General features: G+C 38.9%; 1 protein-coding gene across 1 annotated transcript in view; it reads right to left on the bottom strand.

The window, feature by feature from the left end:
• Nucleotides 1–9,750: 9,750 nt before the first annotated feature.
• The window catches only part of QKI (QKI, KH domain containing RNA binding), a gene marked incomplete at its 5' end in the record, with an annotated part of 108,915 nt that continues 94,280 nt past the window's right edge, over nt 9,751–24,385 (bottom strand). The window contains 4 exons of the mRNA XM_040238758.1: nt 9,751–15,733; nt 19,706–19,780; nt 22,593–22,868; nt 24,193–24,280. Coding sequence (XP_040094692.1) covers nt 15,717–15,733; nt 19,706–19,780; nt 22,593–22,868; nt 24,193–24,280 — 456 coding nt within the window. The remainder of the gene's footprint in view (nt 15,734–19,705; nt 19,781–22,592; nt 22,869–24,192; nt 24,281–24,385) is intronic.

The raw sequence follows: 24,385 nt of genomic DNA, 5'->3' as shown, positions 1-24,385 counted from the left end.
CAGTGGTGAACTCTACAGTTTGGAGAAACCCACGTCAGGTGTAAGAACTTTACAAATACACATGCCCCACCAGCTGACAGCTTTCTGATGAAGACATTAACGAGAACAGCTCCTTAAGAACTAAAGCGCCAGCGTCTACAGAACATTTTCTATAGTTAAGAACCACCCTGCTGGCCATGCTGTAGGATCACAAGATCCACAGGGAACTAAAATCTGTGGGAAACGAATCAAATTGTGCTCACTTCAAGGAAACTGAAATCCCACAAAATTAAATGGTAAATCTGACTCAGGTTACTCTGGGAGAGGAAAAAGAGGAGAAAAGAAAAAAACAACAACTTGATTTCAGAATCATTGAAACCAAGTGGAAATCTTCCATTAGTGATTCACATGTCTCTTCAAAAGGAGATTAGAAGCAGCTGAGGCTCAAACTATTAGCAGATGCAAAGAGAACTCTAAGTTCCTGATAATATGAACATTGCCCCAGGTCAAGGCGAGAACAAAGCTAGTTTTTACCCCACTCAGCATGTTCTAAGTCTAGAGTCCTCTACAGCTTTTTCATCAACATGGACAGCGGTGCAAAATAACTTCCCAGAGGTCAAAGCTTGGTGAAATGTTCTGCTCCGGCTCAGAAATAGGAGACCAGTGATGGAGGAAAAGAATCCATGAAGACCAAAACCCATGTCTTGTAGATAATAGCTTACTTATGTTTTGATAGGAAAAATAAACAGACTATAACGATATTTGGTAATAGAAAGTCAGGATAAATTTCAAATAGTGAAAGGTGACATGGCCATGTAGAAGACAACAGGTGAGCTGACAGCCCGTTTCCCAGCTGTTACATTTTTTCACTCTGAAGCTCATTCATTCGAGTGGGCTGCCACATTTGCCATCATACTGCGACTTCCCCCAAAGAGAAAGCTTCTTACCCTATCCCCTACCCTTGGCATAAAGGGAGTGGATTTTATTTTATTTTTAATTATTTTTTAATTGGAGTATATGTGTTTTCCACTGCTGGGTCAGTTTCTGCTGTGCAGCAAAGTGGGATTCGAAATGCATCCAAGATATCGTCCGCTCATCTGGGAACTCCCAAACCAGGGTCTGGTTCAGTCTCTCAGCAGCTTCATCCATTGCTCCAGTCACCTATTCCATGGTTTTCTAAACGTGTCCTAATGGAAAAACTGTGGGAAGCCCCGTTCTGGGGAGCCAACCTGACCCCCAGGGTCTTGAGCCCAAAGCCAGGCCTCCAGACACATCACCTTCTCCTCCTCCTCTCTCCTCTCCGCAAAAGAAGGGGCATAGGGTGTCTCAAACGGGCCAGGGGGGACAGAGGGGGTTTCATCAGGTTTGGAAGCTTGGCGGAAAGGGTACTACCATCTGGAGGGCTGCACAGTCAGACGCGACTGAAGCCACTTAGCGTGCACACACGTGTACAGTTGCATGGATTCTGGCATAAGCTGGAGGTGGGGATGACAGGAAAGAGGCCATCTCAGGACTCCAGACCCTAGAGGCTGGGGGTTCCGAGCTTTAGGACTGCTTGTCCGGGCGCCACCGTCAAGCCCCTCACCTGCCAAGCCTGCTGGGGACCCAGGAGAGCTGGTAGCCAGAATCATCCACATATATACCTCCTCCCTTCTCCCCCTCAGCCCTGGGCTGGGCGCCGGGGTTGCCTGTCACGGTGGGATTCCATCAGACACACGCAAGGAAAATGTGGTTCCTAGGTTATCAGTTTTGTTTTCAGCAAATGCCACCGAAAATGGTGAGAAGATTGAGGCTCTCTCACAGTACAGATGTTCATATTCTGCGAAGATCCGGGAGAAAACTATGCCTTTAGATTTGGATGGTTCCAGCTCTGAAAGCAGAGAAGGCAATGGCACCCCCCTGGAGTACTCTTGCCTGGAGAATCCCATGGACAGAGGAGCCGGGTGGGCTACAGTCCATGGGGTCGCTAAGAGTTGGACACGACTGAGTGACTTCATTTTCACTTTCACGCATTGGAGAAGGAAATGGCAACCCACCCCAGTGTTCTTGCCTGGAGAATCTCAGGGATAGGGGAGCCTGGTGGGCTGCCATCTATGGGGTCTCACAGAGTCGGACACGACTGAAGCGACTTAGCAGCAGCAGCAGCTCTGAAAGGGGCCACTTCTTCTTGGAATACTGCAGAGGTTCAAACCAACTGAGTGCTCCATTCCCAGTTCCGTCACTTCAGTGTTTGAGTTTAGGAATATCGTTTCCAGGTCTCTCTCTGGGCATGTTTCCTCATCTGCAAGCAGTAGGGTGTGAGTCTGTGTGACCACAAAGTGGCTTTTGCTTCTAAGGGGTTTTTGGTCCATTGTTTTTCTCTAATTCTTTTCATGTATGATGCTTATAAAAGGATGCTCGGCCATTTCTGAGTTAAACTTTAAAAAGTTTAGTCGCTCAGTCGTGTCCAACTCTTTGCGACCCCATGGATTATAGCCTACCAGGCTCCTCCGTCCTTGGGATTTTCCAGGCAAGAGTACTGGAGGGGGTTGCCTTTCCCTTCTCCAGAGGATCTTCCCAACCTAGGGATCGAGCTCAGGTCTCCCACATCGTAGGCAGACACTTTACCGTCTGAGCCACCAGGGAAGTCCCTATAGGGAAACTTTAATAAACTGCTCTCCGGATCCTGTCTATGACTTAGGTGTTTGCTTAAAATGATGAGCAAGGGCAGCCCTGAAGACCAGAATGTGAGTGGAGAGCACCGTGTAAGTCCTGCAGATGGAGGAGACAGCACAGGATGGTCCCAGACCGTTGGCACCACCATCCATTCTTTAGAGCCAGTGATGGCCCGCCTCCACGCCCCTGGCTCGGAGCCATCACGGGGGGTCCACCAGCCCGTCCACTGGCTCCCACACCAGTTTCAAGGCCTCAGCCATCAGCTTTGGAAACGGGGCATATGGTGGCGTTTATCCACTCTGCAAATATTTATTAAGCACTTAGGTTCTAATCACAATTAAGTGCAAGGAGATATAAACTGACAGTACACCCTGCGTGGCGCTTCTATCTTCAAGATCACTCTAGGTGTATTTCCACCCCTATCTGAGGCTGCTTTCATAAAACAGATTCAGCAAAAGGATCTTAAACAAAACAAAACAAAACAAAACAAAAGACTCTTATTCTGAAAGTCCAGACTGTCTTGAGATTAAAAGCTAGGCTGCCATGGTTACACAAAATGCCTCTTCTTAGACAAGGACTCTAGGAAAGGGATTCGAGGAGAGCTGTTTAATGCTGATGCTGCTGTTCACATATCCTATGGGAACAGGAGGGATTTCTGCGCTTGGTGCTGGAGTGAGGAGTACAGGGCCGTAAGCATCCTGCCTGGGGTGGGGCTACATCACACGAGGGCTTGCCTTCAGATTCAGAGGAGACCCTTGTTCCCTGGGACACGGAGGGTTAGGGCATGAGCTGCTGGGCGCCAGGGTCTAAGAAACGCCTTTCCCAGCAAGGAGCCAGAGGAGGAGGACAAATAGCTTATTTCCCAGAAGATTGAACAGCCAAAATGAAGTGGCTTTTGAAGATGTTTTTTGTTGAATAATAATTCAATAAGATGGGCTTTGAGGAAATGAGGTTACTTCAGATCTGGCTACACCAGGAAGCAAGACTTGCTACTAAAATCCAACCATCTTTAACCATAAACGTTTGCTTTGCTTGCCTCTTCATGAGAGAGAGTCATATCTTTACTAGATTTCTGCATAGAACTAGGCTTGGAATGCCCGTGGATCTGTAGGCTGGATAATTAACACACTATTCTTATATTACGTGACTTTGTCTTCCCCTGTCCTAGGCTGTGGGCTGCTTTAAAGCAAGGGCTGTGTCCTCCTGCCTCAAGGAGGACAGGCGGAGTACTCGGCACAGCCGTTACCGCCTGTAAGTGCTTTCTGAGTGAATAAAATGGCTTCGGAATTGTGGGAGCTCTTCTTTCACTTGGATTTGTGATTTTAATAAATCTGCATGGATCCCAAATTGGATTTGTCTATTGAAACAAAGTAACTGACCAGTTCACTCTGAAAATGCCTACAGATCTATATGTCTATACCTGTCTATCTGGGCTTCTTCCCGGATTGCTCAGCAGGTAAAGAATCTGCCTGCTATGCAGGAGACCCTGGTTCGGTTCCTGGGTTGGGAAGACCCCCTAGAGAAGAGAAAGGATACATACTCCAGTATTCTGGCCTGGAGAATCCATGGACAGTATAGTCCATGTGGTCACAAAGAGTCGGATACGACTGAGCGACTTTCACTTTCATGCATCTATATATTAACCTTCTTAATCAGCTTCCTCCAGTTAAATTCTGAATGCAAAAGGATACAGCTACTTTGGAAGACAGTTTGGAGTTTTATTACAAAACTCAGTGTCCTCTTACCACATGACCCAGGAATGGTGCTCTTTGGCATTTACTCAGAGGAACTGGGGCCACACCAAAACCTGCTCACGCATGCTGATAGCAATGTCTTAACTGCCAAAGCATGGGAGTGACCGAGATGCCCTTCAGTCACCTGATGCATCAGCCACGGCCCATTCAGACAGTGGGATGGTACTCGGAACTAAGAAACGAGCCATCGAGTCATGAGGACACCGATGAACTAAATGCACATAACCAAGGGAGAGCAGCCAGTCGGAAAGTGCTACGTACTGCATGATTCCAACTGCAAGACATTCTGGAAAGGGCAAAACTGTGGAGACATTAAACAATCAGCGGTTGGAGACGGGATGAATAGATGGCGCACAGAAGTCTTATTAAGGCAGTGAAAACACTCTGTTATTGTTTTGTCACTAAGTCGTGTGCGACCCTTTGTGACCACATGCTCCTCTGTCCGTGGGATTCTCCAGGCAAGAATAGTGGAGCGGGTTGCCATTTCCTTCTCCAGGGGGTCTTCCTGACCCAGGGACTGAACCCGAATCTCCTCCATTGGCAGGCGTATTCTTTACCACTGAGCCACCTGGGAAGCCCTATGATACCTTAATGATGTATACATTTGTCCAAACTCATTGAAAGTACAGTGTTGAGTAAACTATAGCATCATCCATGGACTTGGGTGATTATGACTTGTCATTGCAAGTTCACCAGTTCTAACAAATGACAGGCAGGGGAATATATGGGAAGCCTCTGTACCATCTGCTCAATTTTGCTGTGAACCTAAAGCTGCTTTAAAAAATAAAGTCTATTGAAAACAAAGTAAGACAAAACTATTTGCCACAATCACCAGGGCATTAAATTGAGAAGATAAAATGATGTCTATTTATTTGTGACATTTTCTGTGATGGAAGAAACATGGAAAAATAACTGATGAAGCAGCCTCAATAAAGCGAAGTATCTCTGAAAACACACGTTCTAAAATAACTTGGCATAGTATACTGTACATGCAGAATCAAAATCCTTATTTGGATAATGGACGTACGGTTTTAAAATTCCTTTTGACAAACCACACAAACTCTCAGGGAGCAGGTTATATGTTTCGAATCTGCTTTGCAATACACCAGGTTTTTAGACAGTTGGATGCTTGTGGCCAAGCTCCACAGTGCACCTGTGGAGAGCAAGCAACTGCACTGACCAACCAAATGAAATGTACAACATGCACAGTATACACTGGTCCCTACGGTTTTGAATTTACGGCCTCACACATTTCTTAACAATTTCTTAGACCTGCTTTGTTTGAAGAGCATAACTAATGCGTGGTAGAAATTTTTGATAAATTTTATTGCAGAAAGAGGCTAAAAATAACCTGTGCAATAAACTGATGTTTTCTATTGAAACTTCCTATCTTTGCTGTCTACCCAGACCACATACTTGAGGCTTATGAGTAACAAGAATGATGATAGCAAAATCTCCCAAACTGGTCACCAAGGGAGCATTTTTGAAAGGACATGGGCAGTTGAAATGTGTTTGATTTTAAACCATTAATCTATCTTATTACATGGCTTTACTATATATGGGCAACACAAGTTTGATGCATAGCTCTTTGGTTTTAATGCATTCCGATATACAGAGAAATGGTTATTTTTGTTCACTGCATGTTCCTGAGTTTATTGAATCATGTACTGATTGATTGTTGCATCTGACATACACCGTGTGTCCAATCCAGTTAAGGGCTCAGAAGTTGACTGTGGGGCTGATAATTCATCAATATGAGTAACCCAGGGTGCCAGACAGACACGATTCCTGCTGGGACACTTCCCAGTGTCTTTTATCTGATAGTTAAAGCCACTGGTATACAACTTGGTACTACAACCATCCCTTTCTAACATATAGCCCGACAACTTCTCTTCCCGCTATTTCTGAATTTTAATTTCATTACGGCAGTTCTACAGAGTTCCTACTCTTCAGAAACGTTCATAGGGGAGACAGGGGGTAACTCAGACTGAAAAGGAGTGGGCAGAGAGCCTCCTGGGCATCCAAACCCGAGGCATTCCTTGTCCCCAGGAGAGGATTCTCCTAGAGGTGGCTCATTTCGACCCTCTTACTCAAATCCTCGGCTAGGAACCTGCGAGGAGACAGAACTCCCAGCCTGCATTGTCTCATCATAACCTTTGGGTCTAGTGGGATCGCAGATAAACAAAAACACTTAAGAAATGGGAGTCGGTGTGGTAACCAGCTCCATCCTTCAAGTCTGCATTATTTTTAGATTAAATTTACGTTTTTCTTTTGTTTTTCCACCAGCTCTGTCCAACGGGGTCTTGAAGAAAGGAGCACCTCTCTTTGAATTTGGGGGAGACAGCGGTAAGGAAAAGATTGAGCTTCCCAGTATTTCCCTTAATGACATGCTTTCCAGCCACAGCTTGCTGCATGTTTACTCAGTGTGGAGTTCTGTAGATAAAAATATTACACGTGTATTTCAGTAATTGAAACAAGCTGCACCTCCCGCCAATGACTTCTCATTAGTTTTAGTTCAGATATTAATCTATACTTTGATTCAACAGCTTTTCTTTGCTATAAATCCTCTAGCATGGTGGAGGTGGACAGTCTTTAGCAGAAGAGGATAACAAGCAATTTAGAATTGGGTTAACACCTCTGAAGGAGTTAAGGTATTTACAAGGCTTTCTTGGTGTTTATTAGTACAGGTAACTGAAAGAGTTCACATCAGTGGTCTTCCCTTTGCACAGGACAGAGTCTTTGTCACACAGACTCATGTAGAATTCAATGAAAATGCAATGTTCTTTGGAGGACACAGACGTATAAACGGCATTTTTTCCCTTTTGTGTCTCGCTAGGTCAGGTTGCTTTCATGACAAGCTCCAGGGGCTGAGAGAGATGTAATTCATCTTGAAATCAACAGTCAGTGATGACAGAGTGCTTTCAGATGTGATATCGTTATGTTCCCAGTTTCTTAATCTTTTTCCTTTGACTTAAAAACCGATGTTCCTGCTAATAGCCCCACAAACTGGTGCTTAAAAAATGTTAGAGTTTAACGTGGGGCATTTGACTTGCTGATGCAGTTTTCTTCCCTGGCATACCAATTTAGACCTTAGCTTCTCAGAATTCTTACCACTGGTGTTTTCACATGTACAGCGCTCCACCCACTAATATCAAGTTTTCCATTTTCTCACCATCTAGAAATTTAGAGTAAGTTTAACTTTTGAATAGTTTTTCCAACATTCTTTCACTTAAGTGAAAAATCAGTGGGCAAAAGCATCATTTATGTAATTTACTTGAAAGTGTTCAAGGCAGCTCCTCACCTGCACTGTTATAGTCTGTTCTAATTTTTAGGCTAAATCACTTAAAACACTGTGACAAGAGGTTTTTAAAATTCAGGTTTTGAGTATAGGCAAGGCACTTTATTCCTCCCCTAACACTGATAGATGTTTGAAGTTAAATGATTATGGAATTTTTAGTATCAACTCAAATAGTTCTGTAAGAAAATACTTCTGGATTAATTTGCGAGTATTTTCTTCTAATATTTTACTTGTAATCACTTCCCCCTAGTTCTCCTTGGTATTCAGCTAAGTAACCAGGGCATACACGAAGAAATCAGAACCACAGGAGTTAAAACTTTTCATCCTCACTTTGAGATGCTCCCTCGAACTGGAACTGCTGCAGAGACCATAAAAACAGGCCCTCGTGTCGTGGGCTCTACTCTCTCCCCACTCCACAAAACAGTACATAACTGCAGACTCGGATTTTAATGTACTTCTTCTGGAAAAACACGAACTTACATGTTTTCTTTTAGGTGTGGTATATTTTTTGAATGTTCGATTAGCTTAACTGCTTTCTAACAAGACCAAAAAGAGCTCCTACAAAGAGGTAGTAGATAATTATATATAAAAAAAAGTGACATCTGGAAGGAAACCCAAATTCATCCTGTCCCTTCACGCAATGGGAATTGCTCCCTAAATATTAAGAAATAGATAAAATATGAAAGCCATCTTTAAATAGAAACCATACTCATCTGATCTTTTAGGAGGAAAACTTGAAAACTTGTTTTAAATTATACCCTTTGAGAAGCTAGTTTGGTGTGTGAAGGGTTGGAATTACCATTCTGAATCTGAAGGGGAAGCACTGGTGTCTATAGGCACCAGGGAGGTGAGAAGACTAAACCAAGATGAAGTGTGGCCGCCAAGAGCCCAGGTGTGACCCTTATATATATACACTCCGGGCCATACGGAGGCGGCGGCGTGATTAACCAGCGGGACCTGGGTTCAAAAGAGGCAGTGGAACTCTTGTGTTTCACCTGATGGCCGAACTTTTCTAGGTAATCTGGTCTTTGAAGGGTCGACTTTATGAAGAGGGTTTAAAAAACGTCTATTACGGCTTTGAAGCTGGCAGGTAACTAAAGCAACAGCAACCCCGCGTCGGCCAGGATACATGCCACCTGTGGGCGGCTGGTGTGGGCCCTGGGCTCGGGTCCTCCCTCTGACAGCTGCTCTCAGAAGCGTGTGAAGGGAAGCCTGCCCAGGAAGACAGAGGCGCTGGTGAGTGATCAGAAACGGGGAAAAGAAACCCGGCGAGCACATTCGTGAAGAGTGAGGACTGGGAACTCAAGGTGCAGGGAGCCCTAGAACTTAGATGTCAAGGTAAGAGCTCTGAGAAAAGGTTTCACATCACTGGTTTTTTTCTTTCTTTTTAACCAATTCTTCCATGCTCAAGAAATTGGTAACATTAACCCTCGACACATGGCCCACAGGATCAAAATTTGGTCAGCACTCTTTTCTTCTTACACCTAAAAACAAGATATGAGGACGTCCCTGGGCAGTCTAGAGGCTGAGCCCCTGCACTTCCAGTGTGGGGCCTGAGGGTCCCATCCCTGGTCAGGGAAGTAAGGTCCCACAGGGCCACCAGAACAAAAGCAAAACTGCTTACAACCGCACCTGCATTTCTTAGGTAGAAACAAGCATTTTGGATGCACACTGAACTGAGCAACACTGTAGCTAAATCGGCTTAGTGATTTCCTTTATTCTAATCACTGACATCAGGGGTAATGTTGCCCCAGAATGTCAGATTCTATTTTCTTCTCAATAGGGTTAAAAGCATCAGTGGAAGCTAAAACTGTAACGTGCACTCTTTACTTTCATATTTACACACATGTGGGTTTTGGGAAAGGACATGAGCCTATTTATACACATGGGGTTTGGATTTACACAAGTGTGGGGTTTGGATTTACACAAGTGTGGGGTTTGGATTTACACAAGTGTGGGGTTTAGGGGCATGGGACATGCACACATTTACACGCGTGTGGGTCTGGGGAGGGCATGAGCAAGCAGCGTTTCAGCTGCAGTCGGCTTGAGAGGATGAAGCACATGCACTTTTTCCAGTTGGTTTATTGCACGTCATGTACAGTCATACGTGGTTCTCCATTCACATACGATTTGGAAAGACCTATTTCAACTTTTCTCTGTATATACAATTTCCACAAGTTCTAAATGTTTCATACACACCACTACAATTTAAGCCATAAACGATGTATTTGGTAATCAAAATTTCTCAATAACAGCACTTTCAAAAAGACATGTATTTTTTACTCTGAGAGCTGTGCTTTATCTGCAACGCGGTGTCTTTTGCCATTAAGGGACAGCAAAATTGTAAGCAGTGAAAAGTCCACGTTGTGCTATTTGCTGTGCCTACCAACCACTTCTCCTGGGAACTGATTCCTCCTCCTTCTCTCCCAACCCCCTGCAATTAGTGCAGCAGAAACACAGAGAGTCGAGTACTACACTTAGGTGAACCAGTTTGATTCAGCATTGAGCACCAGGGAGGCATATAATTTTGTTATGTGTCTTCACAGCAAAGGCATTTCAACTTAGGTAATATGTTAAGAGAAACCACAGATAAAATTACATGTGTGTATCATATGAATATTTCTAAAATTATCTATAAAATGATTTTTCCATTTTAAATAAAATAGTAAGAAACTTCTGACAATGTTTAAAAGTTATATTTACTTAGAAACTTTATGAGTCTAAAAAGTTCTCTGGATAATTTTTGCTATTAAATAATGGATTATAATCCAGAAATACATTTCATTCTACTAAAAATCACTTGCTGGTAACCCTACAATTGCTAATTGTTACCAAGACATGACAGACATCTTATTTCTTATTTCAAACACACAAACCCCTCCCCCTCAAAATGGAGAAACTTTAGACTGTCATTTATAAAAGTTGGCTGGTAAAGAAGAGTGTTGATTTGGTAATGAGCAAATCAATGTAATTTAAATTGCCCCTACTGTTTGCTTTTGGTATACTAAAAAACTTACAGCCCTTTATACTTATTCAGTATTTATTGAGAAACCTTAACCACCTCTTATCTTGTGTGAACATTCGAGTATCTTGGCTTTATGGACAGGGCGCTTTGACCTCCCCTGGGGTGGGCTCTCCCACACAGAGTGTACTAGTGTGTTGGTGAATATCAACTTTCATGCTCTATTTTCCCAAAGAAAAAGATGCTTAAATGCAAGTACATAACTTTACCAACTTTTCGACTGAAAGCTTAACTTCCAATTGCTTTGTCAAATACTAGTAGTATAAAACAATAAGCTGACTCTGGCATTTTATCATTCTAACAATTTGGCAATTTCAAGTTTAATACTATTGTAGCCTGTATAAAAATGGGTTTTGTCATTTTTTGCATTTTGAAACTGGACTTTTCCAACATAAAAGGTGGCAATACAACATAATTATACATAAAAGTACTAACTGAAAATGAGATGAGACTGCATTCACAGGCTTCAGAAAATGTAGAATAAAATACACAGAAATTCATCAACTTCAGTGACATGGTACCATGATGACTTGTATACTAGCAGCTTGAAAGTTATCTCCAAATTTTTACAAAATGATATATATTAACTGTATGGCAATGTGAACTTTTAAAAGATAGTAGCATATTAAAGCTGTCTACCTAACAATAATAGATTGCCCCCTCCCCATCAGAGAAACAATATATTAGTTTGATCGAAAGAAGCAAAGAACCATCTCAGTTATGATTAAACCTGATGCCCTCATTATTCTATCTATTTCATGTATGTGTATCTACTATGGGACTGTGTTTTGACAGTCTGGTTAATACCATATTGGTGTGGTTATGTCTTCTGGAACAATGTGACTCATTTCAGACCCAAATTTTAGAACTTTAAAATAAATAAAAAGCAATTTACAAAAATAAGGCATTATTTGCAAATGCAAAAATTTGTCCTGAGAATTTTTATTATCCAGGAGGACCATTTCACAGAAAAGGAAATACCAGTATCTGTGAAACATAAATCCACCTCAAGAGTTAAAAGAAATCGGTAAGTAGAGGTCAGTTCACCTAGGCTGCAGCTAAGAAAAGCATGAAGGTAAGTTAATAAATCTCCTTAAATTACCTCCCATGCAAACCACAATATATATACTACTTTTCAAATGCACTGTTCCTCCCCCTCAGACTTCTTGTACTGAAATACTCTGACTGTACTGTGGAACAGGACGAGAGAGAAAGCTCAGCGATGCCGTCTGGCCTTGTGCTGAGGGGCCTGCATCTGAGGTCGTCATGAACGGCGACGCCGGGCTGGCCTGAGACACGGAGCCACTCTACCTTTGGCTTTCCTTAATGGGAGCAGCTAGCCAAAACAGTTCGTAACTGTATACTGGAAAAACGTCCAATTAAAACACCAATTTGAAGAAAGGTAAAACGTCACCAGATGCTTTGCTTTATAATGTGACCATCAGATTATCTACTTATAGAAATTTTTAAAATGGTTCAACAAAGAATCAAACTGGTTTCTTGGGTATATCATTAAGATAAATCTCTTTACTCTTTACGCTGTGAGCAGACAGTGATTATTTTGGAGAAGGAAAAATAAGAAAGTGTGGAATTAGTAATGCACAAGTTGAAAGGCAGGTGGCAAGACTAGAAGAATGCCTCAAACCAACACTACTTTGTTCCCATCTCTACTGGCACCTCCCCCCAAGGTAAAAGGCCAGGATAACCAAAGCCGTTTTAACAGCAGTGTGCGGAATCGTCAGCTGACAAACAACACAAAAACAAGTCACGCCATGTTATCTGTGGTCACTTCCTTCAGGGTTAGTCCAGTAATTCAAGACTTTACATTCTTTTGTCTTTATTTGTTTATTTTAATTAAACATGTAAAGGTTAATAAACAGACATAGTCCAGAGTTAGTAGGTTGATATTATAACATTTATTAAAATAATGCTATGGGTTAATAGAAACAGCAAAGAACCAAAGAATTAAAATGCAAGCTATGTAAAATCCCAACTAAAACCCAAAAGTGTCTAATGTATTCATTCATTAGCTAACTAAAAGCCCAAGAAAGACAAGACACCCAATATAATAAAGTACTGCAAAACAATTGGCAATTTTCAGTTATCAAAATTGTGGATTTTGCATTTTGTATCCTTTTCTCAATCAAGAAAAAAATTCTTTTTGAATGTTATATAACATACATATAAAACAAGATAGAAAAATACATTATAAACTTGTAACAATGGCTGTAAATACATTATCTTACATGTTTCTCATAGGCAATAGGTTGGTTATGGTACATACATAGCATGAAACTACTGAGATAATAAAGAATAGACAAAAATACATGTCAGCTGTACGGTAACATACAAGCGACACTCCCATCTACCCGTGCTAAAAAATTACATAATACTGTCAGAAAAAAAAGTCTTAAAAACTACATATTTTAATAAGAAAGAAATTCAATAAAGAATGATAATACTGAGAACCAAGGCATTCAGAGATTTCAAAAGTCATGCTTTTTTTCAGTTGATCCAAAATTTTATCAACTAAGTTTTCAAACGTTTGTTCAGAGCCAACATTACTCATAAATGTCACGCATTTATTTCATACATTTACTTTCTTCCCCATAAAAGACCTTTGATAAACATCTAAAATGTCCAGGTATAACACAGTTGAGATGAAACTGGATCAAATACTGGTATCGTTTTTAAACTATCACCTCAAGTGTTTGAGTGTCGCAAATTTATTCAACCAACCAAACAAAATAAAAATCAAAATGGCACAGCACATATGGTAAATAAATCAAAACAACTGGATGTGTAACAGAAAGACAAGCAGTGGCGCGCTAACCAAAGCTAGCTGGATACAGAACAACCAATGTCTATTGCATAGTAAATAAACTGAAAACGGTTTCCAAGTGAGACAAGATGATGGAGGTCACCGCGAAGGTGCTTACTGAGCTTACCGCTGACCTCTGACTGTGAAGCTGTGAAGGTATGTAGAGGGCAGGAGTTGATGAGCTGGGGACCTACGGCCACTTGCCATTTGCCACATCTGGTACTGGGCATTTAATGGTCACTTACAGATCATTTAGATCTGCAAGCCAGAGTTCAGACGCAGAGCTCTGTGCACAAAGCACTTCAGCTACAAACCTGACTGAACGTCCGGAGGAGCTGCAAGTTCATGTTCACGTGTAGTTGAGCGTAATGTGCACAATGATGCTAGTTTCTCACATTCCTTTAATGTTAAATGGGGGCTGGGGGCGTGTGTGTGTTTGTGTGTGTGTGTGGGTGAGTGGGTGGGTGTGGTGGTGGCTTAGGCCACTAAAACTAGCAGAGATGGACTACACAAGTGATCTGCTTCTGTAGAAATGAGTCTGATTTAAATTTAGGTCATTTAGAAACACTGTTATCCAGAATGAAAATCACAGATTCATTTTTGTGAAAAAGACTGCTGTGTATTCTATTACCACTGATTAATAAGAAAAAATCCAACAACACGCCCACCAAATAAAGTTCTAATTTTGTCTATGAAATGGTGTTCTGATCACACGTAAATTTTATTTCAGAATCCTCTGGGCTAACATTAAGTATACCAATTACCAAAAGCACTCGATTTTTATTTTAAAAGGATGCTTTTAAACTTACTTGTTAGGAATTAGAAAAGTTATCAAATTTTTTCACAGTATCAGATTTGGCAAATTGATATCAAGGTAATGTGGCAAAAATCATTTAATTCAAACCATCAACTCATGTGTCTCCCCTCACATCTTCTTTCACATACTGGGCGACTGAGTGACAGGCATTGACTTGTATTCTGAGGGAGGAGCTGATCTTACAAGACACTTGACTAAATGACCATGAAGGAAAATAAGGCACTTTCTTTTCTTTAGACTTATTCCAATACTTAAAAAATAAAAAAGAAAGACAAAAAGGCTCTTTTGGTCTTTTGTTTCTTGACAACCACCAGAAAAAATCATTTAATGAAATAAAGGGTTTCTTTGTTCTTTTTCTTTTTTTTATAACACTTGAAAGTATAAAATGCTACATTTCCAAAAATATATATATTTTTTCTGCACCAGCACCCTTGTATAGTAAAAGTATCTACTTTTTTTGTTCATTTGTTTCAATGCACTACACTTTATCTACAATTTCATTACATGTATACAGCAAATAGGCAAGCATGGCTTTTACATCCTTAATGGTTTTTTTCTATACAGGGAGGTTTAAAAAAAATATTTGAACAGTTTGCCCAGTAATGTGACACATAATGCATGTACCTTGTTCTCATATATTTTTTAAAGGAGGTGTAAAATAAAGGTTCAGTAATTTTAACTCAGATATTTATTTTTTTAAAAATAGTGTTGCAGTTTTGTTCTTTGCATTACTTTCCAAAATTCCTTGTTTTCTCTCATGGCACACTTCTAATACTTCAAATTTTGGCAGGCAATATAAAAAAGGCTGCAACTTCTGCCCTTTGAGGGCACTGTAGTGACTGAAGAGCATATCAAATTTTGAATACTTTTTGAAATCGCTTCACCAATGACATCCCTGACCACAGGTTCATGCATGATGCATCAGCACAGTACATTCAGAGCTTCGACTCGCTATGGAGAGAGGTTCCTAGTGTCTCTCACAGTAACTGCCTCTGTCACTGAGTAGTTAAGGGCCATCTGTCTCCCCTTCTGAAGTGAGGCCTTCTTACCGTTCGCTTAGGGTGGGACATTAAAAGATGATCAGTGCTGTGGGATGAATTGGGCCTTATTGCTTTACTACTATTCAGTGCAGGTTCTAGAACCACTTTCACCCAAACAGAAAAAGAAAAAAACAAAACAAACAAAAGCTGAGTTGGAGGACAACGATTTCTTTGTCTTTTGTTTGGTTAGATGGTAAGACGAACGGACAAGTGCCTCAGCTCGCTGCACTGACGACAGGCAAGCAAAGGCGATTACCAGTTAACTGATCAGCAGGCAGGCATGGTCAGGTCATCATTGGGTGAAGAGTTCAGAGGTCAGAAGGTCATAGGTTAGTTGCCGGTGGCGGCTGGGTGGTTAGAAACAAAAAACAAAAAAAAAAAAAAAAAAAGAAAAGAAAAGATAGAGAAGAGATTAGTTTCAGCTAGTGACGGCTTAATGACAACATGAAAAACTAATCACAACTAATAAAAAAAAAAAGCATGTTTAATTCTGACAAACTGATTGACATCATCTACAGAATACAATAAAAATCATGACAATTCCATATCATGATTTGAACAAATGAAGGAGAGCCCACTCCCACAAAAAAAAAAAAAAAAAAAAAAAAACACTGTTAACAGGAAAAATAGAAATAAAATACAACTAACAACTAATAGTTAGTAGCAGTCAATGAAGGAAACTGGAAAACAACATCAATGAATAGGTTTGGTATACAGATTTCTGAAACAGTCAGTGCAGCTATCAGTATCTGACTGCTATTAAGCATTAGTATTTTCTCAGATGCAAGCATTAAAGCAACTATTAATGATGGATGTGATTATTAATAATCAATGATTAACAGAAATGAATCTAAAGAAATTTAAATTTCTCTGAATAATCTGATTCAACATAAACTCTGGGCCAAACAAAGTTTCTTTTGTTCAATAAATGTTTATTGCTTTTTCAATTATTCTATTTACAAACAACATGGAATTTCTTGGCCTCATGATACAAAGCAACACTAAACTGTAGTCTAGCAGTGTGGGCAACATCATGGGAACCAGAAAAGGGCCAGGCCTTGTGTGCCGGCCAACACTTTCCAGTTGGAAATACTATTTTACACATATAGAACACTTATAAAATGCACTTGCATGTAAACACTGTAAAATCCTGCCATTTAAAATTCTATACTCAAAAAGCTCTAAGTACATCAAAAAATAGAAGAAATTTCTAATTGATACCAATAAGGCATTTTAAAACTACAAACAGCTTTCTTTATTCAATTTCAAAGCTAATACTCTGCAAATACAATAAAATCTGACATTTCATATACATTCCTGCTTTATATTTTATATTTTAAAAGAAGCCACCTGTAAATACTATTTTCTTTTGCAAAATAACAAACAGAACAAAAAAATTAAAAAAAAAAAAATTACAGTAAAACATAAAGTAGTTCTCAAGTGGAAAAGTTATCGTTCCCAATGTCCTTGAGTTGCTCCTTCCTTAATCAACCTCTGTCACATTCTGCTTCACCAAACTTGGTCCACTTAACAGTAGTATGATTTTTAAGACTCATTCAACAGCTTTAATTATTTCTACTATATTCTGAGGTTCGAGAGAATTTTCTGTACTGTTGCCACTGTGACTAAGGCAGAGGAGATGTGAATGAAAAGATACTCAGTGCAAAGGCAGATTCTGTGCCACTTGATAAATCAAAACCTTGAAGGTGTAATGTTCACAGAGTTTAAAGAATCTATATAATGGACTGGTTTACCTTCATATAAAAAAAAAATGCTTTCTAAAAGTCTATCACATAGGACAGCTTATAAATACTACAAAAATACTGTATCTTCAATGTGACCAAATCTTCCCTGAATTTGTTGAAAAAATTGGAATTTTATTTAATTAAAATAAAAACTGCTACTCCAAAGTTAAAGAAGAAAATAAATATTTCACATGATGTAGTCATATCACTTCATAGGTACTCCAGAAATATAGAATCTTAAAGCATTTTTTAAATTACTTAAAATTTTGATTAAAATTGTATTAAGCTTTTTATACAAATTATGTAAATGATGGTTTTTGTAAAATCATTATTTAGAAACCTTCTGATTATGCCTTTCTGAGTGTGGAATATAAACAAGCCAACTACTGTTTCTATATATACCAGTAAACCTAGGATATGTCCTCTGCCGAGTCCTGGCCTGCAGTACACACAGGTGTGTCAACCGTGCAAAATCACTTACGGTTCATTACAACTAAAAAGTCAGTTGGTCTTTTATAGGCTTCATATTCAGTTTCAAAATACGTGTATGGGGGGTTATTTTTAGTGAAGAACTAGATGTCTGTCAACCATGCAGTACTCTAAATGCTCATAAAGAATTACATGGTTATATGTCTAAGGGCTGAGTTTCCGTGCATAAATGAATACTTATAATCTTCCCTTCAAAAGATTAAAAAATAATCATTAAAAAAAACCTCAAAAAATAGAGAAAACAGTAGTATCATAAAATAATTTAAGTGAAGGACTTCAGAGCTCTCCCTTAGACCCAGTGAGTGCATATACAGTGATAGTAACAGCAGTATACAAGTATCTGTTATTTAAAAAAAGAAAAGAAAAAAAAAAGCATTTCGGTTTGCTGACATTGCATTTTGAATAAAAACAGTGACAGGACTAACGAAAACACATAAACTACAAAAGAGCTTCTCATGGAATGTGCTGTCAATTTCAAATACAGTATAATCTTTCTAGTATTTTCAACTGTCTCAAGGCACTGGAGTGTGGAGTAGACCAATAATTGTGTTAAAATAAAATTATGAGAAATCTCTTAAAAAGGGCATGCAGGGAAAGGTTAACAGAATAAAAACTACTTTAAAATAGTCTTTAAAACTGTTTTTTTAGACATTAACAATGTAAAAAACTTCCAATTCTTCGTGGAATTATTCAACTTCCTTAAATTGAAAAGTTAAAAGATTTTTTTTTTAATTTCCTCCTTCACTAGGAGACTTTCGACACAAAAAGGGTCATTTATTTCCTGTGGTGCATGATGTACTTACATTTATATTATCTTCATAGATAACCACTGACCTTGGGGGGGGGGTCTGTTTATTCAATAATCTCTATGAGTTATGTATGTGTTAGTTAAAAGTCTTAAAACTCTTTAATTATGTATGATGCTAAATAAATATCATCAATGTCTTTGGAAAGGTATTTTATTCTGATGTGGACAACATTTGCGTCCATCAGTATTTAAGATAACTCTGTGAAACTGACAGGTTAGGTCTTTCTCAAGTTCATAGAAAATGTAGGACTGGGGTGTAAATACATCACTTTCCACCACTTATATTAGAGACCTTTTGATCAAATTAATTAGTAGGTAAAGATGTGCCATAATAAAAGTTTGCAAAAAAAAAAAATCCTTTTTTAAAATCTTGTTTTGGATTGCTACCTTTTAACGACAAACTCAGAAAACAATGTCAATAAACCAAAATCGTCACTCCTCAATAAACATAAATAATTTTATAGAGGGGTCCAAGGGCATATATAGGACACAAATCATACATGTGGAAAAGGAGAAAAATGAAGACTTATTTTCCAGTCACGGGTTAGTCAAAAAAGGACTTTCAAACAGCTGGATTCATGTCACCACAAAATCTCAAGAGATAGTTTACCTTCAGATAATACCTTTTAGCAGCAAATGACAGAAATCAAAGGATCCATTTTGGGACAAGAATGTAAGAATAAAAGGGAAATGATTTTCTCATTTATTAAAAAATCCAACTTCATCAAAGTCATCTTCACAGGCCCTTGTTGATTTCAGCTAGGGACCTGACATGTATATCCTTGTGTGTATACAGTGGGGTTCAAGTATCTTATTAAAAAGGAAAATGAAAACTAAATCTTCAGTTTTCTCCAAAAGGACACAGGAGGAATATATTCCTTTACTTCTCTCATTAAAGCACCATCTGCTTAGTTCTTTTTTGCAAACCAACCCAAAATTTCAGAACAACTAAAAGGTAAATTTGGGCAAAAATTATTCCTGAAAAATAAGGCAATATCAGAATTTAATAGCTCCCCAGATGGACTAATTTACATTTTAGTAGAAATAAATCATTTTACATACTAAAATAGAATTTAATAAATTAAAACATGAAGGGAGGAAAAGAAAACATCCAAAAAACCCAACCCTTAAATCTTTTAATTATTACGAATTAATTTAGAAAAGGAAAAGAAACGATGGCAGGCAAGCAGTGATGTTTTTCCATCAGGTGAGGTGTCGCAAACTTTATGAACACCCAACGCATTTCTCATAAACAAGAACTGCAGAACTAAACTAACCTCGGTCTGCGGTCACAATCCTTTGGTAAGGATGGACACGCATATCGTGCCTTCGAACTTTAGTAGCCACCGCACCTAGTTAAATTGCAATTACCAAGACAAAGTTAGAAAACATTCACAAGGGAAAAGAAAACAAACATTAACAGCAGGTTTATCACAACGGATTTCAAATGTTCATTTACTACAAAAGTTTTGTTTTAGGAAACACGTTAAGGCACAGTAGTCTTAAAATTAACCATTATATGTTGCGTATATATGCATCTATTAATATTGCATTCATTTCAATCATCTTGGCCTTAACCTATTTTATCCATTCATTTATAATCCCAAGTTACAGATTTCATGAACTCTATTAGATCCAAACATAGTTAGGCTTTACTAGTCACATATTCACTGAAGTGCCTTTCTTGCAGCAGGACTACTTAAATAATGCCATGTTTAATACTGACAATTATTTGCTAACCTTAAGACCACACTTCCAGAGTCTATCACTTAAGAAGGTTTAAATGCAATTCTTAAAGCCTACAGATTGTGGTTCTAAACTTCGAGTCAATAAGTATGAACTGCAATGAATTAGGTGATTAGTAAAGCAAACAGTATCGTACACTTAGCAGTCAGTATACTACTATGCACGCCTTTATAAATTACTGTTACTTTGTAAGATTACAGACTAAACCAATTAATAACATACTTTTATTTTCTATCAGTGTGCAAAAAGTGCAAGTAAGTCACTGACTGCTAGGCTAAGCTTCCCTCCCACCCCCTTGGAGGCTGCTGAGACTAAGCATTTGTTAAATTCAGATCTGATGAGGGTTCAGTTAAGACCGTTCTTGAATTCTTAGCCTTTCGTTGGGAAAGCCATACCTAAAGATAAAAGGAAGGGAATTAAAAATTAGTCATCAATGAAGATTTGAGGCTAATACCAATCTCCTCACTACCACCAACACATATGTCTGCATCTGTTTTGAAGGGCACTGCTTATTTTAAAATACTCATGTGAGACTTGATATATAGCATGCATGTTATCTGTGTGCAAGTTGATTATAACATAGCAACTTGAAATTCATTTTCTCAGTTCTCCAAGTGGTCAATATCATGTTTCACTGCTTAGGTGGCAAAGTGAGAAATAAAACTGATAATGGAATCTTGTCATTTAGTGCTCATTATTTACCTTATGCATGTCAATTAGGTATCTGTGTATTTTACTTTCAATTTTGTCAGTCTAATAATTAAGTATTATAAATAAAAATTTTCCAACACAACAAAAGCAGATTGCTTTAAAATGGGAAATTTTACTGCAGTGCCTCTTGCTGTTTCTAAGCAGTAAACTGGTCCATCACCCCTTTTTCCTTTTGGAAAAACTAATCTTATATAAGCGTAATTCGCTGAGGCAAAATCAGTGAGATCTTGCATTGAGAGTGCTGGAACAGCAGCTGGTGGCTCAGAGTGCCAGCCCTGCGGGAAGCAACAGTCAAACTCCTCGAACAGACGCTGTGCGTGCAGCAGAGAGGAGCTCTGGGGAAAGGAGCAGCATGGGGCCACAGGGCAGAGCGTTAACAGAAAGGAAAACGTGAACAGGTTACAGGTTACATGTTATTTAAAAATGCTTCAAGAAATGTGCAACAGAAACAAGCCTCTCAGAAACAGTTCAATTGTATGATTCTGACCTATAATACTTTTTACAATGATTTAGAGATAAACGGAAAACATGTACAATAAAATGTATTTGCTCATGAAACAAAACGCACCTGAGTGCATGCACACACACAGATAACATACAGAGCACTGTGGCTTTTTTTAATTGAACAATGAATTCTCAAGTTTCAATCTTAGTGTCCAGGTTCATTAAAAACTTTCAAATTTTGATAAATCAATATTAATACTGGGGAAAAAAATAACTTTAAAAGATCAAAGTCCTAAAAGTCAACAGCATGCACGCAGCACCAAAGTCATGTACAATTCAAGAAAAAAGAACTCAAATTCTGTCTGGTAAAACAAAGGGGCAGCGCAGAAACAGTGTGTCCACATTGACTGGTCGTGTTAGAACAGCTGCTGCTCTAGTCCTTCATCCAGCAGTCAATGGGCTGAAATATCAGGCATGACTGGCATTTCAATCCACTCTATAAAAAAAAGGCGTCAGTAATGTCTTTTTCAAGCACACCACTTTTTGTTTATGTAAAACTGAGTGTTTACAGCATGATCTTAATTTCTGCCTCAATTATGATTCTAATTCAGTGATTACTGAATCACTTATCAGTGATTATCACTTATAATCACTTATCACTTATAATCACTTATCAGGTATTACTTATCAATTCCATACTGTACTACTGAAACTAAGAACGTCTCTTATCTTTAATATTTACTAGGACTTCAAAAGAGAAAAACTGAAGAAACCTGAAGAATGCAACTATTTATCTTGTCCCCTTCATATTTTAAGTGACCACAAATATCAGAAAACACACATCAGGTTTAAAATGTCTCAAAAGACTTTAACATAAAAATTGAAAATGTAGCAGACAAATAAATTTCCAACACAAAAGCAATCTAAAAACTCTGGGTGGTGGAGCTGATGGAGGGATAGGCCTCTGGGTGGGATCTAACACTCAGAACGACCTTGGTGATGTCAAACGTGAAAAGCATTTTCTGTTTAAAATGTTCATTGCAAATTTACCCAACCAAAGTGACTGTCAGTAACCAAAGTGCATCTGAATAAATTTCAGGTACAATTATTTAAAGGGGGAACCCTTCTAAGAGGCTGAAATAATTCTCAGTCTTTCCAGTGGAAGCTTGTCTTGCCTCTCTAAAATGGATATATCATTTCAAAGTCTAGGGCAGCAAAGTGATGAAGAAAAATGCTGTTAGCCATACAGGGACAACAACTTACCTAATACACCACTCGGTTCAATAGGGTACTCAAGGATTGACGTAGCTGGTGCCAACGTGTAGGGGTATTCGTAGGGTGTGTAGATTAACCCAGCCTCGGGCCCTGGAGGAACTATTGCAGCAGTAGGGTGAGGAGTTCCGTTTGGCATGACAGCGGTCTGTATCTGTCTGATCAAAGGCATTATGGTAGGGCCAGCCGGCGTCGGAGTGCGCAGGGCAGCTGGTGGGAGCACGGGCGCGGGCCCAGTGATAATCCTCGGAGCAGCCTGGGCCGTCGCTGCAAGAGAAAAGGCAAGGGCTGCTACAGTAAGCAAAGAAATTTAGAAGGAAGTACAGAGACAGCAGTGTAAAACACGGAAAATGAGAGGGAAGGAGGAAAAAGGAAAAAGCAGAAAAGAAGAAAAATAAAAGGAAATCATTAGTACATGCGCTGATCACACAAAAATGCCAAAGCACACCAATCAAATGCAAAACAGCTTCCCCTTTCCCAATGTGATTAAGAATAATGTGCAAAATTTAAAAAGCCACTGGGGGGAAAAAAGAATGAGACCATTAAAATAGGTTATATTTACTTCATGTATTTGGTGTGTCTGTATTTTTAAGATCTCATGAGACTAAAGGTCCATGCAGAAGCACAAGAAAACACTTGCATTAAAAGGTGTTAAAAATACCCTGTAACTGGAGTCCACAGAAATACAGTTTTAGTATATTTCTACAGAGTAAAGAATAATTTTCATTGTATTAACTTAGCCAAAATAACCAATAGTCACCAATTTCCTGTATTTGTAGTGATTAACTTCTTCACAGAAAATACAAAAAAAAGTCACATTCCTAAACACATGACTATTAATGATATACTCATTTTAATGAGTAAATTAAAGCCAACTATTTATAGAAAGTAATCACTCTAAACACACTAGGGTGTCTATATTTTGGAAAGCTAGCTATGTCTTTAAAATTCTATACCTGTAATTTAAATATTATGTTCATATGAATGATGAATAAAACTTAGATTGTTTCAAAATATAAATTTCAAACTATTTCATTTTATATATAAAAAAGCAATCCTCTTACAGTTTACGAAAGCATGCACAATACACATTAAGGGGAAAACAGGATTAAAAATAGTATCATCTACTGCTCTCTGTGAACTCATGTATGAAATCAATAGAGAAAAAAAATACTGGAGGAAAACCATGCAAGCAAGGTGAAAGAACAGAATTCAACAGAAGAATCACTGCATTCATATATATTCCAAATGAGCTTTTAGTTTTTAGAAAAAACTTCTCCTTTGCATAAATGTAACAAAATAAACTAGAAGTCTTAAATCTATAGTTAACAAAACTTTTTTTGAAACTCTTGAATTCAGAAGCTGAAATTTCATCGAAAGAATAAAAGAAAAGCTTATAAACTAAAAACTTAGGCATGCTGGCGTAAAATAAAATCAAGGGAGTGCCCTCATTCTTGAAAACAGTAAAAATGGAACAGTGAGTCCCATATCAAGTGACAATTCACTTTTAACTGTTGGTGTATTGTGCTGCCAAAAGGAGAGGGGGGTCTGCGGACAAAATAGCTAAGACAGCTGTACGCTCTGGTCTTACGTGATTTAATGTTGGCATCTCTGTAGGTGCCGTTGAGAATCGCAAGCTCCATCAGTTGCATCTTCTTCAGGCTGTCTTCTCCCTCTGCCTATACGTGGAGAAGACAAGAACACTAAGCACCTGAAAACGGTCCATACACATTACAGCCGTATCTGTGCAAAAACCTTAGAATAGGTGTCACGTGACTACAGCC

Source organism: Oryx dammah, unplaced genomic scaffold (assembly GCF_014754425.2).
Source record: "Oryx dammah isolate SB20612 unplaced genomic scaffold, SCBI_Odam_1.1 HiC_scaffold_4, whole genome shotgun sequence".
Lineage (NCBI taxonomy): Eukaryota > Metazoa > Chordata > Mammalia > Artiodactyla > Bovidae > Oryx > Oryx dammah.
Note: the sequence above shows the minus strand (reverse complement) of the source record. Positions and strands in the feature narration are given on the sequence as shown.